Consider the following 20869-nt stretch of genomic DNA (forward strand, 5'->3'; position numbering starts at 1 on the left):
CCAGCCCCAGAGGGCAAAGGGACCGAGGGCATCCAGAGGGCCCCCATCACCCGCCCTTCAAGCCGAGGACAGCCCTAGAGGCGCCCCGGCCGCCCCAGCGCCCCAAAGTGCGCAGCAGCTCTAGCCGGCTGTTCCGTTTCATTCATGCATGCGCCATCCAGAGAGGAGGAGGAGGGCTGCCTCTCCCTCCATCCCGGCAACCCGAGCGGTTACCTGCTCAGGTCCTTGAGATCGGCAGCCACCGCTGGAAGGTGAGCGGCGAAGGAGGCGCGCTGAAAAGCCCCGCCGCTGCTGCTACTGCTACTGCTACGCTGCCGGCCGCCAAGTCCCTGGCCGCCAAGTCCCTCTCCCTCCTCGTCGGTGCCCGATGCGTAACTGAAGCTGCCCGCGCCGCCTATCTGCGCTCGGCGTCCCTTTCTCACTGTCTCCCTCTAGCTCTCGGCGCTTATTTAAACAGCCACCACCTCCAGTGGCCACGCCACATGGGCTGACAGCTTTGCTCCTCGCCGCAGTCCAATGAGAGCTGGGGCTGGGCCTCCCGGCGCAGGCCCTGGGGCGATGCCAGCACCCTGGCTCACGGGAGCCTCTCGCCATCGCCGCGCGGAGGAGGAAGCAGCGAGCCAAAGTGCAGAGCCGCGGAGCACGCGCTGCCCCATACTCAGCCCGCCTGGGCAAGCGCAGCGGTGCCTGGCAGGAACTGGGCCAGCCAGCCAGCCAGCCAGCCTGCCTGCCCCGCGTGGCGCATCACATGCCCCCGGGGCAAGCCTCCCCGCACGCACCGGCGTGACCCGGCCTGCCCTCGAATCATTTGCGACCTGCGGGGTCGCCCCTTCTGTACCTTGTTTTCGAGTTTCTCAGGGATCACGCACGGAACTGAATCCCCGGGGGTGTCAGCCTGGGTTCAAGCTGTGTTGCAGAGGGTTGCACTACTAGATGATCCTCAGGACCCCTTGCAATTCTGCGATTGTGTGGGAGCTATTCCCAGGCACACACCGTCGAGGGCAGTGGGGAAAATTAACTATCCTGGGCCTGGGATGTGTGAAGGGCCCTCGTGTGTGTCCCTGCTTCGTGGTGGGCTCTGCAGCGCCACCCACGGGCACTTCTGCCCCTAGAGGATGCGCTTCCTCTGCTCAGCCAGCCCGCTAGGGGAAGCCGGCGCCTCCAACCTTGCGGCGCTGCCTCCTTTTTCAGCCTCTGGGAAGTATAAATTGAAACAAAAATCAGCCCGCCTCTCTCGGGGGAGCAGATGGGCCGAGATGCTTGGTGCGGGCTAATGAAAATAGTCGACGTGAAGGAGATTTGGCTCTCTGGGAGAGAAGTGCATTTAATCCCCCCCGCCCCGCCTTCTTGTTATTGGTGTAACTTCGTAGCATTCCTCCCGCTCTTGGGCGCGCTGCTATTGCTGCGAAAGGGGAAGAATTAATTAGGCTGATCTCTCTCTGGCTTTGCAGAGCGCGCGGCCTACAGGGGAAAAAGGAAGCAACTGGTGTCCCTGGGAGCCCAGCGCGGCGCGCTGCTTGCCTCGTTACACTCTGACCGAGTTCTTCCCCCTTCCCCTCCCAACAGAACCCGGCAAATGCAATGTACAAAAGAGAACCACACTTTCTTTAGGGGCCTAAAGTCATTGATTGGCGGCGTCCAATCAGGGGGCAGGGGGATGTAGGAGTGTACGTTGCCTGGCCAATCTCAGAGGCTGTGTGGGTGTTGCTAGGAGATAGGGTGATGTGGTGACTGTATTGAAGGGGATGGCTCTGTTTAGGAAATGAAGCTGATGGTGATGCAAGAAAGCGCCTGTGAATTGTGGCTTATTTCAGGTCATTCACCTCAGAAGAGTGCGAGCTTCCTCGGTTACTACAGTTCAGCCTTTAAAGCAGACTCTGGCTCTGTTGAATGGGCTCCCGGGATTATGTTCTCTCTACACCGGAGTATACAGTCCCAGGCGACAGTTAACTAGCTTTCCTTACGGTTTGGGAACAAATAATGCTCTCCTCATCACGAGCTTTTCTTTGCCTCTCGGGATCTGGAGGGGGGAAAGGCTTCTCTTGTCAGTTTTAGGGTTGAGAACTTGTATGATCTTGTTCTGCTGAGGTCTATTGCTGTCTGCTTTCCTCCTTCGCCTCCTTCCAGAAATGGAACGAGCTCTGAACTTAACTCCGCACTGATCCACTCCTACTTGCTTCTCTGAAATGTAACACTCCCTTATAATGCAACACAACAAAGCAGCCACCCACTCCCACCTACCCTTCTTGTAAATGCTTAATCTTAAAGTGACTTCTTACGTTCTTAAGAAGAGGCCTGCTGGATCAGACTAAAGACTCATCAGATCCTGCAGTCTGTCCCTTCTCACAGTGGCCAACCAGAGGCCTGTGGGAAGCACAAAATGAAATAGGCTTGGGAAAAGGAGGATGAGCCTAACATCCCTTTAATATTCAGTATGGTCACTTTGTGAATTATATCCTTGCTTGCTCCAAGCTGTACTGTATTTCAAAACAGAACTGAGGAGACCCGCACAGAACTTCCCACTCAGCCATGATTCTCATTGGGCAACTTGCCTAGTTGTCTCTCAGCCTAACCTACTTCACAGGCTTGTCAGAATAAAATGGGGAGAGGAGTATCATGTCTGCTTCCCATGAGCTCCATGTTTAGGTAATCATGTTTAGTTTTTTCATGTGGTGTAGTAGAGTTGTAGCAGTAGCCCAAAGGGGCCACAATGAATATGATAATGTGAACCCCAATAAATCATTTAATATGCTTATAACAAAGAATTATGGTGACCTGCTGCTTTAAGGAAACTGATGATTCTTTGCAAGAGACCTTCCCTACTGGGAAAGAAGGACAGCAAATACGCCAATCACATTCATAAGCTAGAATTCTGAAAAGAATGAAAACAGCAACTTCCAGGGCCCCATTATTTCTTTTCTCTCATATTTATTATTTTTTGTTCATTCTAATTCCCCAAAATAAACATCATAATCATGTATTTATTTATATACGCCTTGGTGCCAAAATAGGTTTCCAAGTGGTATATTAGAATATGAAGTGTTATTTTATCATGTTAGATTGGGAAAACTGATTTCCCACAGTGATAATAGTTTCCTTTCCATTCTTGTGACTCGGGATATTCTATGGAACCCAGCTTCATGGTAACACGACATGGGAGCAAAGAGGGCATGATTTAAACTGGTAGATCTCATGGCCTCGCAGTATCTAAAATAATGCATATTATTTTATTGTTAAAATTATCCATATTTTATTTGCTTGGCAAGATTTGCCACCTGTATTCGTCTGGATTCTCAGTGTGCCACCAACCCAGGCTTGCAGGCTAGGAAGGAGGAGTTGCTGTATTCTATAAGAATCCTTTCTCCTTGTCTAGGAGGATTCTAATTTTGTCTCCCTGTTTTAACTGATAAAGGTGTTGTTTGATCTGGTGTTGTAGAGTTGTTCATTCACATTGAGGCTATCTTGTTTTGGGTGCCTTTGAGTATATATATGTGTGTAGATATAATTATTATTTTTAAGGGTGTACAGCACTTCATGACCACCATAACAACCAATAGACATAGCCAACATATCCTCCCACTGCAAATTGTGAGTCACACTGTTGATGCTGTTCTTGACAGGGCAGGAATATGGTGGCTTGGATGTGGCAGACAATTCATGGCTCCACAGTATGTTGACATCTTCATGGTTTACTTAAAGCAATGCTTTCCTCAGACTCTCTTCTACCTAAGATACATTGGTTACATCTGAATCATCCGGATTCATGGAGGAGAGGCACTTGTGCAGCTCCACCAGGCCTTTGTTCACTTTCCTTTCACCAGCAGCCTAAACCTGGAGCAGGCTACTCAAAAGGATTGCTTTCCAGTTCAGATGCACTTCTGTGCAATCGCATAATGGGCATTAAATACCACAACCCTACACAGGAAACCTATTGACTGTTAGTTACATAGTTCTAGCTTTTTATCCAGAATACGTCATGAAATCAGTTGTCCACAGCAAAGCCCTACAACTGCATCTGTTCAGATTCACCAGACAGATAGAAGCTCACAGCTTTAAAATTTACATTAGCTTTTCCCGGACTACATTTGTCTCCCAACAAAATAGAAACAATAGATCATGGCCAGACTGGTACCTAGGAATAATTTACTAGAGCACAGACCTAGAGGAGAAAATGACAGAACACCCTTGTCACGTTTAGTTCCCAGCTGAAACCACATAAGTTAGAAGATGAGCAATTAAATAGTCCTGAGGTGGCCCCAACAACATCAAACATACCATCTCAGGACTATTTAATTGCTCATCTTCTAACATTGTGTATGCAATCAAATGCCAACACTGCCCTTTAGCTCTCTATATTGGACAAGCAGGCCAAACCCTACGCCAAAGGATAAATGGACATAAATCTGATATCAGGAATCACAAGACAGAGAAACCAGTAGAACACTTCAATCTCCCAGGACATTCTATACAAGATCTCAAAGTAGACGTCTTAATACAAAGGAATTTCAGAGATAGACTGGAAAGAGAAGTTGCTGAAATGCAACTCATTACCAAACTTAAAACCATGGAGAGACATGGTCTGAACAAAGACATTGGATTCTTATCTCATTATACATGACAAAGCTATCTTTAGCCATCTCACCCCTTGCTTTTTCCTTTAGACTAATTGCAGTCGTTAACAGTCATCAACAGGTTTTCCACACCCATCAGCCAATCACCCATTCCCACCACCCTTCTGAGTAATACCCCTCCTCACTCTCTCACTTCATATAAGGGTCTGGTGACTTCTGTTTCAGTGTATCTGAAGAAGTGTGCATGCACACGAAAGCTCATACCAAGAACAAACTTAGTTGGTCTCTAAGGTGCTACTGGAAGGATTTTTTATTTTGACTATGGCAGACCAACATGGCAGACCAACACGGCTACCTACCTGTAACTGGAACATGTGGTCAGATCACCATCATATCATGTTTTTGGGATTGATTTCAGTTGCTGCAATGAGGATGCAGACACAATGCCTTGAGTAGTGGAGTCTGCTGCATGTCTACTTGACCTTGCCCATCCTGGGTATAACATCTAAGCAGAAGAAAGTTAAGTAGATGGGTCTAAGTGGTGGTTTATTTCACTCTGTTTGCATGTCTGTTTTTGGTTCAGAAAGGGCACTGGTTGTCCTGGTGGGAGAGCATGTCTCTGTTAATTCTCCTGAACCTCTCAGTGACTATTGATACAATCAACCATGATATCCTTCTGAGTAGCCTGTTTAGCTGAAGAACTGGGGGCATGGTGTTTTGATGGTTCCATTCCCACCTGAAAGGCGGATTCCAGAAGGTGGAAGTGGTAGATTACCTCTAGGTAGATATGCTGTTGCATTCTACAGGAGTTTGTCTTGTCTTGTTCCCTATGCTGTTTGACATCTACAGTGAGTGAAGTCATTTGGGGTTTTGGAGTGGAGTATCATGAATATGCTGATGTAACCCACCTCTGTATCTTTTTTACATATTTTTCATATAAGAGCATGATAATTTTATTGGTGGTTAAGAGCTAATAAACTGATGCTTAGTCCTGATAAGATAATGTTACTGTTTATGAATGATTATTCAGTTTAGGCAAGGGATGTTAATCTGTTCTATACAGGGTTGCACTCCATCTTACAGGACCACAGTTTTGGTGTGCTCTTAGATCCAGCCTTCTTACTAGAGACCCAAGTGGCTTCAGTAGCACAGAATGCCTCCCATCTGCTGAGACTGGTGCAACAACTGTGACTCTTCCTGGGCAGAGATACCCTGACTAAAACAATCCATGCAAAAGCTCTACTCAAATTATAGAGGGAAGAACCGAGGCATGGCATGCACAGCCCATTTCAATGCTGCTCACACCCCCAACTCATCTTGTGAAACCTCTTACTCCCCCTCCCTCCCTCAAGGGAAAATCTCTGGGCTTGTAGTCCATGCCCATCATTCTTGATAAGTCTTCTGCCACCTTTCCCTTTCTTCCTACCTGTTTGTCCTTTGGGAAAGGTGGAGGGGTAGAGCAGTGGACAAAGCAGCTGTGCTCTTTTATATACAGAGAAACTGTAGGAACTGTGCAATGTGTAGAACCAGGAGTTCTGGGGAAGTAAAATACTGGAACATATGATTGAGATGTCACTTACTAGGTCTGTTCAAATTCAGTGTTTGTTTGTTTTTGTGTATTTTGGGTCTATGAACTGCAATAAAGTTCTCTGTGTGTGATAAACTCTTGAGGAATCTATCTGAAACATACTGAAGCATATATCTATTTACCAGCTCAAGATGTAGAGGAAGGTGGATTAAATACTTTCTACATTAAAAAAACTGCGGGAGGCAGTGGAGGACAGGGGTGCCTGGCGTGCTCTAGTCCATGGGGTCACGAAGAGTCGGACACGACTGAACGACTGAACAACAACATTCAAAAACATTTATCAATGAAATCTGATTAGTAGAATCAGAAGTAAGAAGGAACTTGACTAGTAACATTAATTACAAGACCGAACTACCATTAACATGGACAGAATAGGACTTAAACTTGGAACCACAACTTACTAAGAAAATATTGTGCATAATTCAGATATAAAAATTTCTACTTCACTGAAAATCTAATCCTTTATGTTGTAGTTTCGGATTTTGGCCATTCGCTGAGGGGTCTGGGGCTTTCTTGATCGGTTGTAAGATGACTTGTTTGGGTTTTGCTTTGTCTGAACTTCAAACTTAGTCCCTCTGACAGTCAAGGCAGCTGCTGGTACTCTTTCTGTGTAGTATGCATGGGCTTCTTCCTGAGAGTCTTCAAGTCTTTTTGGTTCATGGATAACCTGGGATTTCTCTGCAAATCAAAAAGAAGAGAAAAGGGATATTATTTTAATTTGATGCCAATTGCTCAGAGCAGCATAAACATATATTAAGTAGTGGAGACAGGAACATCTAGAGGAATGAGAAGAAGAAGAAGAAGAAGAAGAAGAAGAAGAAGAAGAAGAAGAAGTAGTTTGGATTTGATATCCCGCTTTATCACTACCTGAAGGAGTCTCAAAGCGGCTAACATTCTCCTTTCCCTTCCTCCCCCACAACAAACACTCTGTGAGCTGAGTGGGGCTGAGAGACTTCAAAGAAGTGTGACTAGCCCAAGGTCACCCAGCAGCTGCATGTGGAGGAGCGGAGACACGAACCCAGTTCCCCAGATTACGAGTCTACTGCTCTTAACCACTACACCACACTTTGAAGAATATCTGCTCACCCCAGTACCCCTATTTGCTATTGCCACCATTCAGGGGAGCAGAGCCAGAAGTCGTATGATACCACTATTTCATACTATCAACAGCATCTGTTATTGTGGGGACACTACCATCTGTCTATGTATCTGACTTTATTATTGTGAACTGCTTTGAGAACCATTAGGGTTGAAAAATATTATAAAAATACTGCAAAATAAATAATTTTCACATGCAGTTAAGAAGGTTGACATATTGGGATAAGAACTTTTTGATCCTCGTGATTTATTGCCTAGAAAAGAGTCATGGGTTTGGCTTTGCAATTTTAATTTATTTGGATTGTTTTAATGTTTTCTTCTCCTGAAGGTTTTTCATCTGATGGGAAAGTGCTGTAATCTGAGGCACAGAGCCTTTCCCCACTATATTCTTAATGGTGTAGTGAAGTATAGATACAACTGTTACTGTATAGACATATCTGCTACTGAAATCCACTGATCAACCAACTTCTTATTAAGGTCACCAACCAACTACATTTTGTATTTATTTGTGGGCCAGCTTGTTACTTCTTTGTATGAACGAGACCACTGTATTGTTAAGCATCTGAAGTGACCAGAACACCTATAGCAAATCCCACTTCAAATCTCATCTTTACCACAAACTCACTGTTTTAAGATGTAGCAGAAAGTACATGGTGGCTATCAAACAAGACTTTGAATTTTATTTTGCCTGATATTCCTAGGTCAGAAAGATGTTTACATTATCAGCTTGAAGGCTTCCATGTAAATACTGTTTTAAGGTGAAGGAGAACAGTCTCTCTGGAAATATCAGCTCTTCATCTTACATGGTGTTTTTTTTAAAAAAAAAACTTCCAATTTTGCCTTTGGCTAGGAAGAAATGCAACTATTAAAACATAACTGAATGGATGGATATTTTGCATTTGTGCGCTGCATTTCCCAAAAACACAAGATTTGCGTGATGAATTTACCCTGTCCGGCTCTGTTACGATTATTTCCATAATCAAAATCACTCTCATACTTGCAAGCTCAGATTCTGATACCAGGAATTGTCAAGTATAGAAAATCACATCACAATAAGTTAATATTTGTAAAGCACTTGAACGATGAAAAGTCTTGCATAACAGCAAAGTAAAATTGCATTTGTAGAGCCAGAATGGAGTTCAATTCTGTTGGTTAATATTCTACTCAGACCTCTCATTGTCCCACATGATGGAAAAAATGTTGAAATTTTGTCTCATAAGCAAGAGTGAAAGGTAACATATTACCCAATAAGAGCCAAATTTCAGCCAAGACAACTGGACCAATTATAATGAGCTATAATAAAAGTGGTTATTCGGTTTTCGTCATCCAAGTTCAAATATTGCAGCACAACATCTATTGCAGTTCTAACTATTTCCCATTTCTCTACCCTTTGGCAGCTTTTTATATGAAGCTATAATTCCCCAAGGACTGGAGCTCTGACCACAAACCATAGAAACCTAAATTTCCCCCCTACTCAGCATATATGTTGATGTTATCAACTTAATTCTGTCAAGAATGCAGTAATTTTTTCAATGGATAAGGTAAATCATAGTCTAACAAATAAGGCAAGAGAAGGAGCTGGAAAACATTTGGTTTGGAGTCACTTTTCAGCTTTTCTTCTAACAGCAGCTCTGTTGGCCACTTTTAAAACTCAGGAGATGATTAAAATCCATGTCAACTCAGTGCAGCTGTTCGTTAGAAGTACATGCAAATAATCTCCTCTAGGTAAAGGGTCTCTTTGCTTCACATCTATAATCATACCAACTAAAATCCCTTTTACTAAATGCCAGCTGTTGAAAGTTGTCCCAAACAAGATTGTGTTAGAACACTGTGAAGACAGCTCTCCAAGTTATATGACTGTTCTGGGGAATAGGCTGTTATACTGATGTTTTCTTCAGCAAACTGTAGCTCTGTTCCTATTGGGGGGGGATCTTGGGTACTAGACAACAGCTACAGAGCAAAAGAAATATTTAGTTCAGAACTGTGGCTCAACAACAGTCTGTCTGTTTCCTCTTGCAAGAGAGGGCAGAGATATTTTCCCAGCCTGGACCTCCGCATTCTGAAATGAGGAGAAAGAGTGATAACTAGTTGCTATGGTGACTAGGCCTTGGCCAAGCTGTGCCACAATGGGCATGGTATGAAGAAGGTACAAACTTGGATACTTTCAGTAGATTGGGCCCACTGTATACCCTGATAAGACCCTGGGATCATGTAAGGAGAGTAAAGTGATATGATGAACTTTTCTCTCAATACCTGCCATTTACCAATGCAGAACTAGATTTCAGTTATAAGCTAAGTAGGGAGAAGGGGGTGTGGAGAAAGACGCAATTAGCAAGCAAGAATTAGGGTGTTGGGAGGAGAGAAAAGACTGCATTTTTACACATACAGAGTTTGTTTTTAGATTTCATTCTGGCGGCTTGTGAGAATTTTATACTGGGTTAGGTTTTTCTATGCTGACACACCTCTTTACCCTGGCTTTTGAAACTTGAGGTGTATATTGATAGGACCCACACCCTTTTTATGATTATAAGTTGTTTTAAACCACTTTTAATGTTGCATTAATGTTGTAACCTGCTCTGGGCCCTCAAGGTGAAGGGTGGGTAATAAACAAACAAACAAATCAAGTTATTGGTCCTGCCAGTAAAGTGGTAGGAAAGGAACAGTCTTCTTTCTCTCTCTCTCTCTTTTAACAGAACAACAATATCATGCTTTATTGGCTACTACAGCTTTAAAAATACAAAATAGTTTCCAACCATTCTATAGAAAGAGTACTACATTCGGGGGGGCAGCCTTTAGTCCAATCAGCTCTACTCAAGACAAAAAGAAGTCTTCTTATCTAGCAGCAGCAAGGAATTCTTCATCTACTCTTTCTTGTTACACCATTTAGCCATCCCGTTATTAATGGGAGTCTTCATAAAGCGGCTGGATTTCAATCTTCTCCAGAGCCTCAAAATGGGAGACAAAATCCTGAAGGTTCTTGAACTGATCAAGGCACTTGGGTTCAAACATGCAGTTTTGGTCAAGGACATCATACATGAGAAAGTCAACAAAGGTGATCTTGTCCCCAGCAAACCACTTTCTGTCCCCCAGGAACTTTGATAACAGTTTCAGCTTTCCTGGCAGTTGCTCCAAGTACCCAGGTTTTAGTTTCTCAAAATCAGGATTGTACACGACCATCACGAGGCTCATGCGGAAATCCATCACCTGATTCTCCAGCATATCCACACTGACAATCTCCACAGAGCTTGTGTTTGCACGCAATGTACTGGAGAATGGCATTACTCTGTGTAAGCTTGTTCTTGCCATCAATTAGGTAAGGAGGATTAGGGAAGTCCAGGCCCAGCTTCTCCTTCTCATTGAACCATTGGCTCTTGTCATAGCCGGGGTCTTCTCCACAGCTGTAAAACCTATCTTCAAAGGGGGTGTCTGTGTATGCTAGTAGCAAGCGGATGCTGTGTGCAAGCCCTCGGATGCCCCAGTAGCCCAAAATCATCATCATGTTGCTGGTCGAGCTCCCTTTCTCTCAGCCTCACTGCCAGCAGACACCTTGGAGGAGCCAGTCTTCTTTCTCTGAATAACATGGGTAGATCGTCAAATCTACATTGCACCAATTCTGTGCCCTCTACACTGTTCCTGAATAAATGCAGCAAAGATCGTTTAGCAATGTATAAATCGACTCAATCTTTTGTATGAAAGCAGAGATGCAACAAGGACACAAAACGGTCCTTATTTTCTCCTGTGAGGTGTTGGAGGGTGGCATTTTAAAGTCTTGAGGTATATACATCAATGGCATTCCAAAGGATATAGCAAAACAATAGCTATTATAAAAGGCACGGCCATACAATAATTACATGTACGAGATTGACCCAACAAGACTGATTAACAAAAAGCTCTCATAGTAACTCTTCTCAAAATCAAGCTGTGTCAGATTAAGCAACCTATTGCCACTCTATTTAGCAGCAATTTTTGTCCTATTGCACTAGACTTGCATCTGCATTTTGAGAGCCAGCATTTCTTTTTTGCATTCAAGTTTCCAATACTAGATTAGGTAATTGGTGTCCTTGTAAACTGCCAGTTGAGTTACGCCAGTTGACAGCATGAAACATTAGGCAAGTTACTGTGACCTCTGCATGTGCAAACACTGTTTTTGCTTTAGCAACAGGTTCTTGACCTGCAGGATCTTCGATGTCTCGGTCTACCAAATAATTTTGGCATAGCATGTGGGTCACTGCCAACAGCGCACATGCCATCCCATACTGTCATCGCCAATCGCTGCTACAGCCCATATAAATGCTGCTATACCACGACATAAAAATAATTTGCAAGTGCATTACACACGTTACATTTTCAAAGCCCTTGGTAAACGTTAACCAATTAATCAAAATCCTGAAGCTACTCTGGAGAGGATTGTTCAATTTGTGAAATTGTCTGTTGAATTCATTTAAACAAACAAACATGCCAGCAGGGAAAAGATTAAAAGCAAAAAAGACTGTCTAATACTGTAGAGGCAAAAAAGGTAGATGAGCTAAGACAATGAGTCATGAATATAAGAGGAACCCTCTGGATGAGGCCAGTGGTCCATCTAGTCCAGCATCCGGTTCACACAATGGGCAACCAAATGACTGTGGGAAACCTGCAAGCAGAATTTGAGCATGAGAGCACTCTCCTCTCTTGTGGTTTCCAGCAACTGATATTCAGAAGCATTGCTGCTTCCAATTACAGTATTGAGACACAGCATAATCACAATGGCTTGTAGCCATTGATAGCCTTATCCTCCATGAATTTGTCTAATCCTCCTTTAATGCCATCCAAGTTGGTGGCCATTGCTCACTGCCATTGCTGGGAGTGAGTTCCATAGTTCAACTTTGTTCTATGCTACGTGAAGAAGTACCGTACTTTCTTTTGTCTGTCCTGAATCTTCCAACATTCAGCTTCATTGGATGTCCACGAGTTCGAATATTACGAGGGAGAAAACTTTTCCTATCCTCTATTTCTATGCCATACATAATTTTATAAACTTCTATCATGTTACCTCTAACCTTAGCTAAAAAGTCCCAAATGCAGTGACCTTTCTTGAGAGGGGAGATGCGCCACCCCCTTGGTCATTTTGCTTGCCCTTTTCTGAACCTTTTCTAACTGTACAACATCCATTTTGACTCAAAAAGATTGAGAGTTAAGAAAATAGGCCAGTTGTTTTAGATGGGATAAAGGAAGACCTACACAAACGGCATTGCAATAATCAAACCCAGATAAGAGAATGAAGAATTTTAGCAGCATTTTCTATTAGAAAAGAAATGATAGAAAACAACTTCATTTTGAAAGAGCAGCAAAATCACACCTATATCATAAGCATGTAAAGCAGAAAGCAGGGGGGGCACCATCAAGAGTTAAAGATGTTTAGGAGGGGACTGAAGTTTCACTTCCCATCTCTTCACATTCCTTTCAGCAGCTGTGGAGCAGTCTTTCTTTGAAGATGAAATGATGAGCATGAATAGCTCGGTTGATTAGAGATTCAGGTGGATAGCTGTGTTGATCTGTCATAGTCATAATAAATAAAAAGATGAAAGATGAAAAATTCTTTTCTAATAATTCCAGTGGCACCTTTAAATATAAACTTTCAAGGTATGAGCTTTTGTGTGTAATACACACTTCGTGAAAACTTATATTTAGTTGATCTTAAAGGTGCCACTGGAATTATTAAAAAATATTTTTTCATCTTGTTATTTATTATGTCAGTTGATTAGAACAGTGGTTCCCAATTAGGGGTCTGGGGACCCCTGGGCATCCACAGTGTAGTAGCGTGGGGATAATGATTTCAGCTCTCTGACATAGCAGGCGGGAGACAGCTTCTTCATGTAACACTCTTTATTCAGGCAAACAAGACTAGGAAACTGAGGAGAGGGAAGCTACATTTATAGGGACAGAAGACTGGCTAGAAACGATACATTTTGGAGGGAACAATCTCAAGCAATCACAAAGCTGCCTTTTGGTGGGAACCAATAAAACTGAAGATCCAAATGCAGCAACTTGAATGAACCAATAGTAGCTGTTCCTTCTGGAACAGGAAGGCAGTTACTTTCCCCTAATGTGAATACAGACAATAGTAATACAGATATGATAACCCTTGAATCAATACACAACACGCAGAACCATACCCTGCCAGGGGGCTCACTTATCTTGTTAATTGCACAGTAAATCCTTTATCGGATCATCTAGCCTCTGCTCTCGACCAGAGTGCCTGCTTACTGGCAGGGGGAAAACTTGTGAAAGAGTTGCTGGATGACAAGTGAGCAGGGATTGGGCAAAAACCTCTGACACAGTTTCTTAGGGCTCTTGCAATTGGAGGAGGCGAGGAGAGATAGAGAGAATGCACAAACAGCTTGCTAGTTCACTTTTTTTTTTTAATGTAAGGGATTCCCTTCCCTTTGCTCTCTACTTTTTAACTGAAAAGAATTTATAATTGCTTTCAACAACTTTAAAGTTTAGAGGATTCTCCCACTGCTTGTACATAGGGTTTTCAGTGAGTCTGGGATTCATATCTCATCTTGGAAATCTAAATGGAGAAATAGCTAAGCAATTTGCCGCTATGATTAGCACAACAACTCATCTTCTGATGATTTAGTTTCGTGCAAAAGGCAGCCTGTGTGGATTTTGTTTTCTTGTTTTTTCTGTGGGAAGCTATGTGGCTACATTTGTGGGTGGGAGGAAGCAGGTACATGGCAGAACCTTAATGAATTAAAAAGTTGCTTGTTCCTATTGAGTAATAAGCAAGAATAAAAACCTCACTCCAAATAAGTATTTAACTATTCTCTTTAAGCCAGGGATGAAACTTGGGCACAGAAGGAAAATAATAATAATAATAATAATAATAATAATAATAATAATAATAATAATAATAATGGCATGAAGAAATGGGAAGCCAACATATGCAGTTACTTTTGCATACAGAAGTATGTTGGCTGTCAAGGGGGAAAATACTGAAGTGATTCTTTGAGTTAAGTGAAGTACGACTTTTTCTGACAGGTTCAAAATTTCCCTCTGATCAGTTGAACAACTTTGCATGGTTGTGTATGGTAGCCTACTTAGCAGAAGTTTTCACATACTTGGAACACTTTCAGCACAAACCTTCAAGGTAGTGATGTGAATATTTTTTACATTGAAGATAAGATTGAGGCAGTGATTAAAAAATTATGGTTATGGACAAGCCAAGTAGAAGGTGGTAGCCTTACTAACATCCCAACACTGGAGACATTTCTGGAGGCCACTGATGAAGAATTGATACCAGAAGTAAAACATTACATAAATGAGCACCCGTGTGATTTAGTAACTAGCTTCAGAGATTACTTCCCTGCACCAAATTCTGATAACTCATGGATAAGGAATCCTTTTGAATATGGTGGTGTACAACTAACAATTCTATCTGCAGAAAAGCAAGATGCACTTGTTGACGTGACTTGTGATGGTTCATTGAAATCATTTTTCATTGAATGTAAACTGGACCAATTCTGGGTGAAAGTTTTTGCTGATTGTAAGAAGTTAGGTGAAAAAGCTTCGAAACAGCTGCAGTAGTATCTCGGGTTACAAACTTAATTTGTTCCAGAGGTCCGTTCTTAACCTGAAACCGTTCTTAACCTGAGGCGTGCTTTTGCTAATGGGGCATCCTGCTGCCACCGTGTGATTTCCATTCTCATCATGGGGCAAATTTTGTAACCCGGGGTACTACTTCCAGGTTAGTGGAGTTTGTTTGTAACCTGAGGTACCACTGTAGTTCTCTTTTGTTGTACAAAACAAACATTTTCAACATTTTCTTCATATATGAAGAACAGGCATAGAAACTGGCTTTATGTTGAACCAGATTTGAGAATAAAAGTTGAACCAGATATGGAAGGGATTGTTGGGGGGGGGGAGAGAAGTCATGATTTCTCCCGTCACATTTAGATTTAGTGTGTTTTTAACATTTTGTTGGGAGCTGCCCAGAGTGCCTGCTTTTTTTAGTATACCTAAAATCCTTTGCTTATTTGGGGCTACCCCACATTTTCTGTATACAAAAATATATCTTCTTCTTTGGCGATCACTCGTAGTGATGCTGGATTTTGGCATCAATGTCGGCCCTTCTAGGAGAAATGATAGACACTTTCCAACGTTACACCACTGAGTTGGATTTGTGGTGCTGCAGAGGAGTTGTTTTGTGTTTGTTCATGCAGTGCTTTGGTCTTTTGGGTGTTGAATGATAGGCCAAGATTTTCGTAAGCTTCTGTGAAGGTGTTGAGGATGGTTTGGAGGTAATCCTCTGAGTGTGCACACACTATGTTGTCATTAGCATACTGAAGCTCTATGGCAGAGGTTATGGCAACCTTACTCTTTGCTTTCAGCCTACTCAGATTAAAGCACCAATAAAAAACAGACCAAGAACTCAGGCCAATATAAATTTCAATAGTGAGAATAATCCCTACTCACAAACTGTCAGCCTACATAGATTAAAGAGCTTTCCATCTGTTTGATATATGATTTGTACTCCAGTGGGGAGTTTCCCTTCGACAAAGTATAGGATCATGGCAATGAAAATAATAAATAGAGTTGGGACAATAACACAACCCTGTTTAACACCTGATCCCACTGTGAATGGTCCGCTTTGAGAGCCATTGTTATCTGTGATTGTTGCTGACATATGATCACAGAGGAGCCGAAGGATGTTCACAAATTTATCTGGGCAACCGATTTTCAGGACAGTCTACAGGGCATTACGATTTACAGTGTCGAAGGCCTTAGTCAGGTCAATAAATGCCATATACAGGGGTTGGTTTTGCTCTTTGCATTTTTCTTGAAATTGTCAAGCAGTGAAAATCATGGCCACTGTCCTCCACTGAAGGTTGAAAGCCATTTTGGGATTCAGGAAGGGTAGTCTCAGATTTTGTTAGGAGATGGTTTGCTAAGATCCTTGCAAGAATTTTGCCAGCCGCAGCTAATAAAGAGATGCCTCGATAGTTTCTGCACTCTGTTCTGTCACCCTTTAAAAAGAGATCAATACTGGAGGGGACTCTTGAGAGTCCCATGGACTGCAAAAAGATCAAACTTATCCATCCTTAAAGAAATCAGCCCTGAGTGCTCACTGGAAGGACAGATCCTGAAGTTGAGGCTCCAGTACTTTGGCCACCTCTTGAAAAGAGAAGACTCCCTATAAAAGACCCTGATGTTGGGAAAGATGGAGGGCACAAGGAGAAGGGGATGACAGAGGATGAGATGGTTGGACAGTGTTATTGAAGCGACTAGCATGAGTTTGGCCAAATTGCGGGAGGTAGTGAAAGATAGGCGTGCTGGCGTGCTCTGGTCCATGGGGTCACGAAGAGTCGGACACGACTTAACGACTGAACAACAACAAAAGTCTGCTGGGATCGCCTCTTTCTACCATATTTTTTTGATGAGCTTGTGAAGTTGTTGTGTAAGTTCAATTCCACCCACTTTGAAGACTTCGGCAGGTATCCCATCAGGTCCGCTGGCTTTGTTGTTTTTCATTTAGTTAATAGCTGTACATAACTCTCCCAGATTTGGAGATACTGCAAGATCATCTCTAATTTGTTTTTGAGGAATTTGTGAGAGGACCTCACCAGCTATGGGGGAGTTTCAGTTAAGGAGATGCTGGTAATGTTCTTTTCAACACAGTGCAATAGCTTCTTTATCTTTTAGAAGTTTGGTACCGTCTGTTGAGCATAGGAGGCATGATTTATTGCCATGATTTATTGGACCACAGATGGTCTTTGTGGCTTTAAAGAAACTCTGTGCATCATGAGTGTCGGCTAAGTGCTGGATCTCTTGAGCTTTTTTTTATCCACCAGGTGTTATTTAGTTCTCTGATTCTTCTTTGAACCTCAGCCTTAGCGTCGACATAGGTTTTTTTCTTAGTGGTACAGTTTCTATCTCTTTGCCAGATCAGAAAGGTCTTCCTTTTCTTGTCAATAATGTGTTCAGTCTCATGGTCATTCTCATCAAACCTGGTGTTTATTGGTTTGATATCCAATAGTTTGTTCACAGGGTGCAATAATGGATGTTTTAAGCTCGGTCCAGTGTTCCTCAATGTTGTCAGGAAACTCTGAAAGCAGATGGTCCTTAGGAGTCGTTTGGAAGCAACCCCACTTAATAGGATCTTGAAGGGCTTGAGTGTTCATTTTGTTCCTTGGTTTCCTTCCTAAATATATAGACAGCTCTTGGCCAGACATTAGCAGTTCAATCCTAAATATGCATAACTGGATTAAGTTCAGCTGAATTCAATGTAATTTTAATATGTTAAGAACTGAAGACTTAAGCAATGGCCATGTTTGCACATCACAGTAAACCATAGTGAACAGCTTACAGTGAACATGTAAGTTGCTCCTACTTCATTCCTCCTCTAGTGTGGGTGCAAGCAGCAAACCACATTCTCTTGCTTAGTGTTGATCCTCATAATTGAGGATTCCAAAACAAACCGTTCATATTCCACCCACATTAGGGAAGGAGCAAAGCAGGAGCCACTTGCACATTCATGGTAACCATTTATTATGGTTTACAATACTGTGAAAATGCAAATGCAGTCAAGGCTTACAATCACAGTTCTAATATGTACCATACATTTCACTATGCATGGCGAAATTTATTTCTGGGATTTTTTTTACTCTAATTTACTCTTTTCTAAAGTCTGCATTAACGCTATGCTTTTATCCCTGCTCCAAACGAAGCACATGTCATGAGGACAGGCAATGAACATTTACATTTCTTCCTTGGGAGATTTTTTTATCAAAAGTGGAATAATGCGCTGAATTATATAACTGAGAACAGTGATAGTGTGCCTCTAACAATCTTAACTGATAATCTCAAAATGGCCTTTCTGCAGCTGTCTCAAAGTTACGGTATATATAAAACTAGAGTAAACAGTGGATGGCTGGTTTCCAGTACTAGAAAGAGTAATTTTCAAATTTTCTACTCTCGAGGAGTAGGAAGTTGCCTTGTCTGTCAAAGAATCCCTGAGCACCAGTTTTGGATCTCTATCCAATACAGAGGTTATTGGAATAAGCTCTGGGCACAACATTAGTTCATCTGAGGTACATGCAGGCTTATTGGGATCCAAGAGAAGGGATTGTACTCCCTCCTAACATTGCAGGAGAAAGTCAGTAGGGAAGGACAATAATGTATGTCTTTTGGAAAAAGTACAGTTTGAAAACCACTGTACTAGAGTAAGTAGTGGAGCTGAAACTACAGACATCTATTAACAGGGCATGCATGCATGCATTCTTCACTCATTTCAAAACTGTCAAACAAAGAGCAAGAACACTGTGGATTGCACCATAAGTAGGGCAGAGGCATTCCAACATCTGCTGGCATAATGCGTCAAGAAACTGCTGTACTGTACCTGACTCGAATACAAAATTAAAAGGCCACTTCATTCTATACCACGCTTACCTTGCTCCTTGTTGCTTTGGGGACTGAGAATAGAAGGGCTTGAACCCATCTCTAGAATCTCCCAGATTTCCTCCAGGGAGCCAGCAGTACCAGATGATGACAACAGGCCTTGCTGGAGTTGGGTGGGACTTTCTTTGGTAAGTAGTTGAGACTGGTGTGGAACTAAGGTTTCATGCCTTGGGGAATCTGCAACACGATTTCCAACAATTGATTCTGACTGCACCTGTGGAAATGACAGTATGCCCTCAGTAATGATCAGGGGTCAATGACATCTGGAAATGAGCTGAAAATATCAAAAGCCAAGGGTAGGCTTGTATGGCCAACAATGTTTCCTTCCTCAGGTTAAGTTTATGTTCTACTAAGACCCCTGATCCTTTTCACATGTTCTTCTGGTAAGCCAGGTGCCCCCCCAATCATCTTTGTGTTTGTGCTGCTGGTTATTCCTGCCTAAATGTGCAGCTGGTGGTTACTGCCTAAATGTAGAACCTTACATTTGTCCCTATTGAATTTCATTCAGTTAACTTGGACCCAGTTCTCCAATCTGTTAAGGTCATCCCAATTTTGTCTTCTGTGGCATTAGCAAACAATGGTGTCATCTGCAGATTTGATTAGCATCCTCTGAATTCCTTTGTCCAAGTCATTTCTAAAGACACTGAACAACAACAGGCCTAGGACAGAATTCTGTGGCACCCCATTTGTCACTTTCCCCCCCAGGATGACAAGGAACCATTAATGAGCACTCTTTGGGTTTGGTCAGTCAACCAGCTACAAATTTACCTAACAGTTACCTTGTCCAGCCACATTTTACCAGTTTTCCACAAGTATATCATGGGGGACTTTGTCAAAAGCCTTACTAAAATCAAGATACACTATGTTCACAACATTCCCCTGATCTACTAAGCTTGTAATTCTATAAAAAAGAAGATAAAAAAGAAATGACATTTGTCTGGCGTGACTTGTTTTTGAGAAACCCAAGCTGGTTCTTAGTAATCACAACATCTATTCCTAAGTATTCACAGTCTGTTTACTTTTCTGTTCAAGGACCTTTCCTAGTACTGATGTCAAACTCACCAGTCAAGATGGGTTTAAGATGGGTTGGAACTGATATTTCATAACTGAATGACCTGGAAATTCACATCCAATATGAAGACAAACTAAGCTTGACATAACACTACTAACAGCATACAAAGGGACTAACTACATGTCACAGACCAAGGGACCAAGGTGGCGCTGTGGGTTAAACCACAGAGTCTAGGCCCTAGGGCTTGCTGATCAGAAGGTCGGCGGTTCGAATCCCTGCCACGGGGTGAGCTCCCGTTGCTCGGTCCCAGCTCCTGCCCACCTAGCAGTTCAAAAGCACATCAAAGTGCAAGTAGATAAATAGGGACCGCTCCAGCGGGAAGGTAAACGGTGTTTCCGTGTGCTGCTCTGGTTCGCCAGAAGCGGCTTTGTCATGCTGGCCACATGACCCAGAAGCTGTCTGTGGACAAACGCCGGCTCCCTTGGCCTATAGAGCGAGATGAGCGCCACAACCCCAGAGTCGGACACGACTGGACCTGATGGTCAGGGGTCCCTTTACCTTTACCTTTTTACATGTCACAGAGAACCCCAATGCTATGGGGTTTACTATGTAAAAGAAGCTTGGGGAGTTAAATATGGAGTGGAGAAACAGTGCGAAGTGCTTAGTTCTATTCCTGTTTGTGGTGACTCTGTTCCAAATTGCATCTCCACATGGTTTTCTGTCCAATGGGGTTCAACATTATTTTATTAGCTTGATTATAGCTCCATCTACATACAGCGTGCTTTATTTTATTTTTATTTTTTATTATATAAAAATAGACATGTACAAACCAACATACCTACAAACATACCGACCTACAATACAAATACAAAAGAGAAAAAAAGAAAAAACTTACATACACATGCAATACACATACAGTATACTTACATGAATACATCCATATCTTCCATATTTGTTTTTGGTAAATATCACATTATAACAATAATTAATTTAAAGCCATATATTCATACTTTTTAGCCATCCGTTCATAACAGTAAGGCTAAATTATTAGATAATCTTATTCTTTGACTTCCCTAATCCATCTCTTCATTAAATTCTAATAAATATTTAATGAGTATAAAAAACACGTAAAAATATGACACTGACCTCAATTACCTTTTC

General features: G+C 42.4%; 3 protein-coding genes across 4 annotated transcripts in view; all 3 read right to left on the reverse strand.

Moving 5' to 3' along the window:
- FASN (fatty acid synthase) overlaps positions 1-474 on the reverse strand; it is a 56660-nt gene extending 56186 nt beyond the window's left edge. The window contains exon 1 of the mRNA XM_033139125.1: positions 214-474. The gene's annotated coding sequence lies outside the window, so the exon portion shown is untranslated. The remainder of the gene's footprint in view (positions 1-213) is intronic.
- Positions 475-6452: 5978 nt separating this feature from the next.
- The window catches only part of CCDC57 (coiled-coil domain containing 57), a 51153-nt gene continuing 36736 nt past the window's right edge, over positions 6453-20869 (reverse strand). For both annotated transcript variants that reach the window (XM_033139127.1, XM_033139126.1), the window contains exons 17-18: positions 18688-18910; positions 6453-6837 (exon numbers count right to left, since the gene is read on the reverse strand). In XM_033139127.1, coding sequence (XP_032995018.1) covers positions 6614-6837; positions 18688-18910 — 447 coding nt within the window. In that variant the 3' untranslated portion in view covers positions 6453-6613. The remainder of the gene's footprint in view (positions 6838-18687; positions 18911-20869) is intronic.
- On the reverse strand, positions 10110-10771 carry LOC117040970 (glutathione S-transferase Mu 1-like). Its single transcript, XM_033139140.1, is given in 3 exon segments — positions 10110-10188; positions 10190-10489; positions 10491-10771. Coding segments are annotated over 3 exon segments (636 nt in total). The 5' UTR covers positions 10757-10771; the 3' UTR covers positions 10110-10118.

Source organism: Lacerta agilis, chromosome 2, assembly GCF_009819535.1.
Source record: "Lacerta agilis isolate rLacAgi1 chromosome 2, rLacAgi1.pri, whole genome shotgun sequence".
In the NCBI taxonomy this organism is placed as follows: domain Eukaryota; kingdom Metazoa; phylum Chordata; class Lepidosauria; order Squamata; family Lacertidae; genus Lacerta; species Lacerta agilis.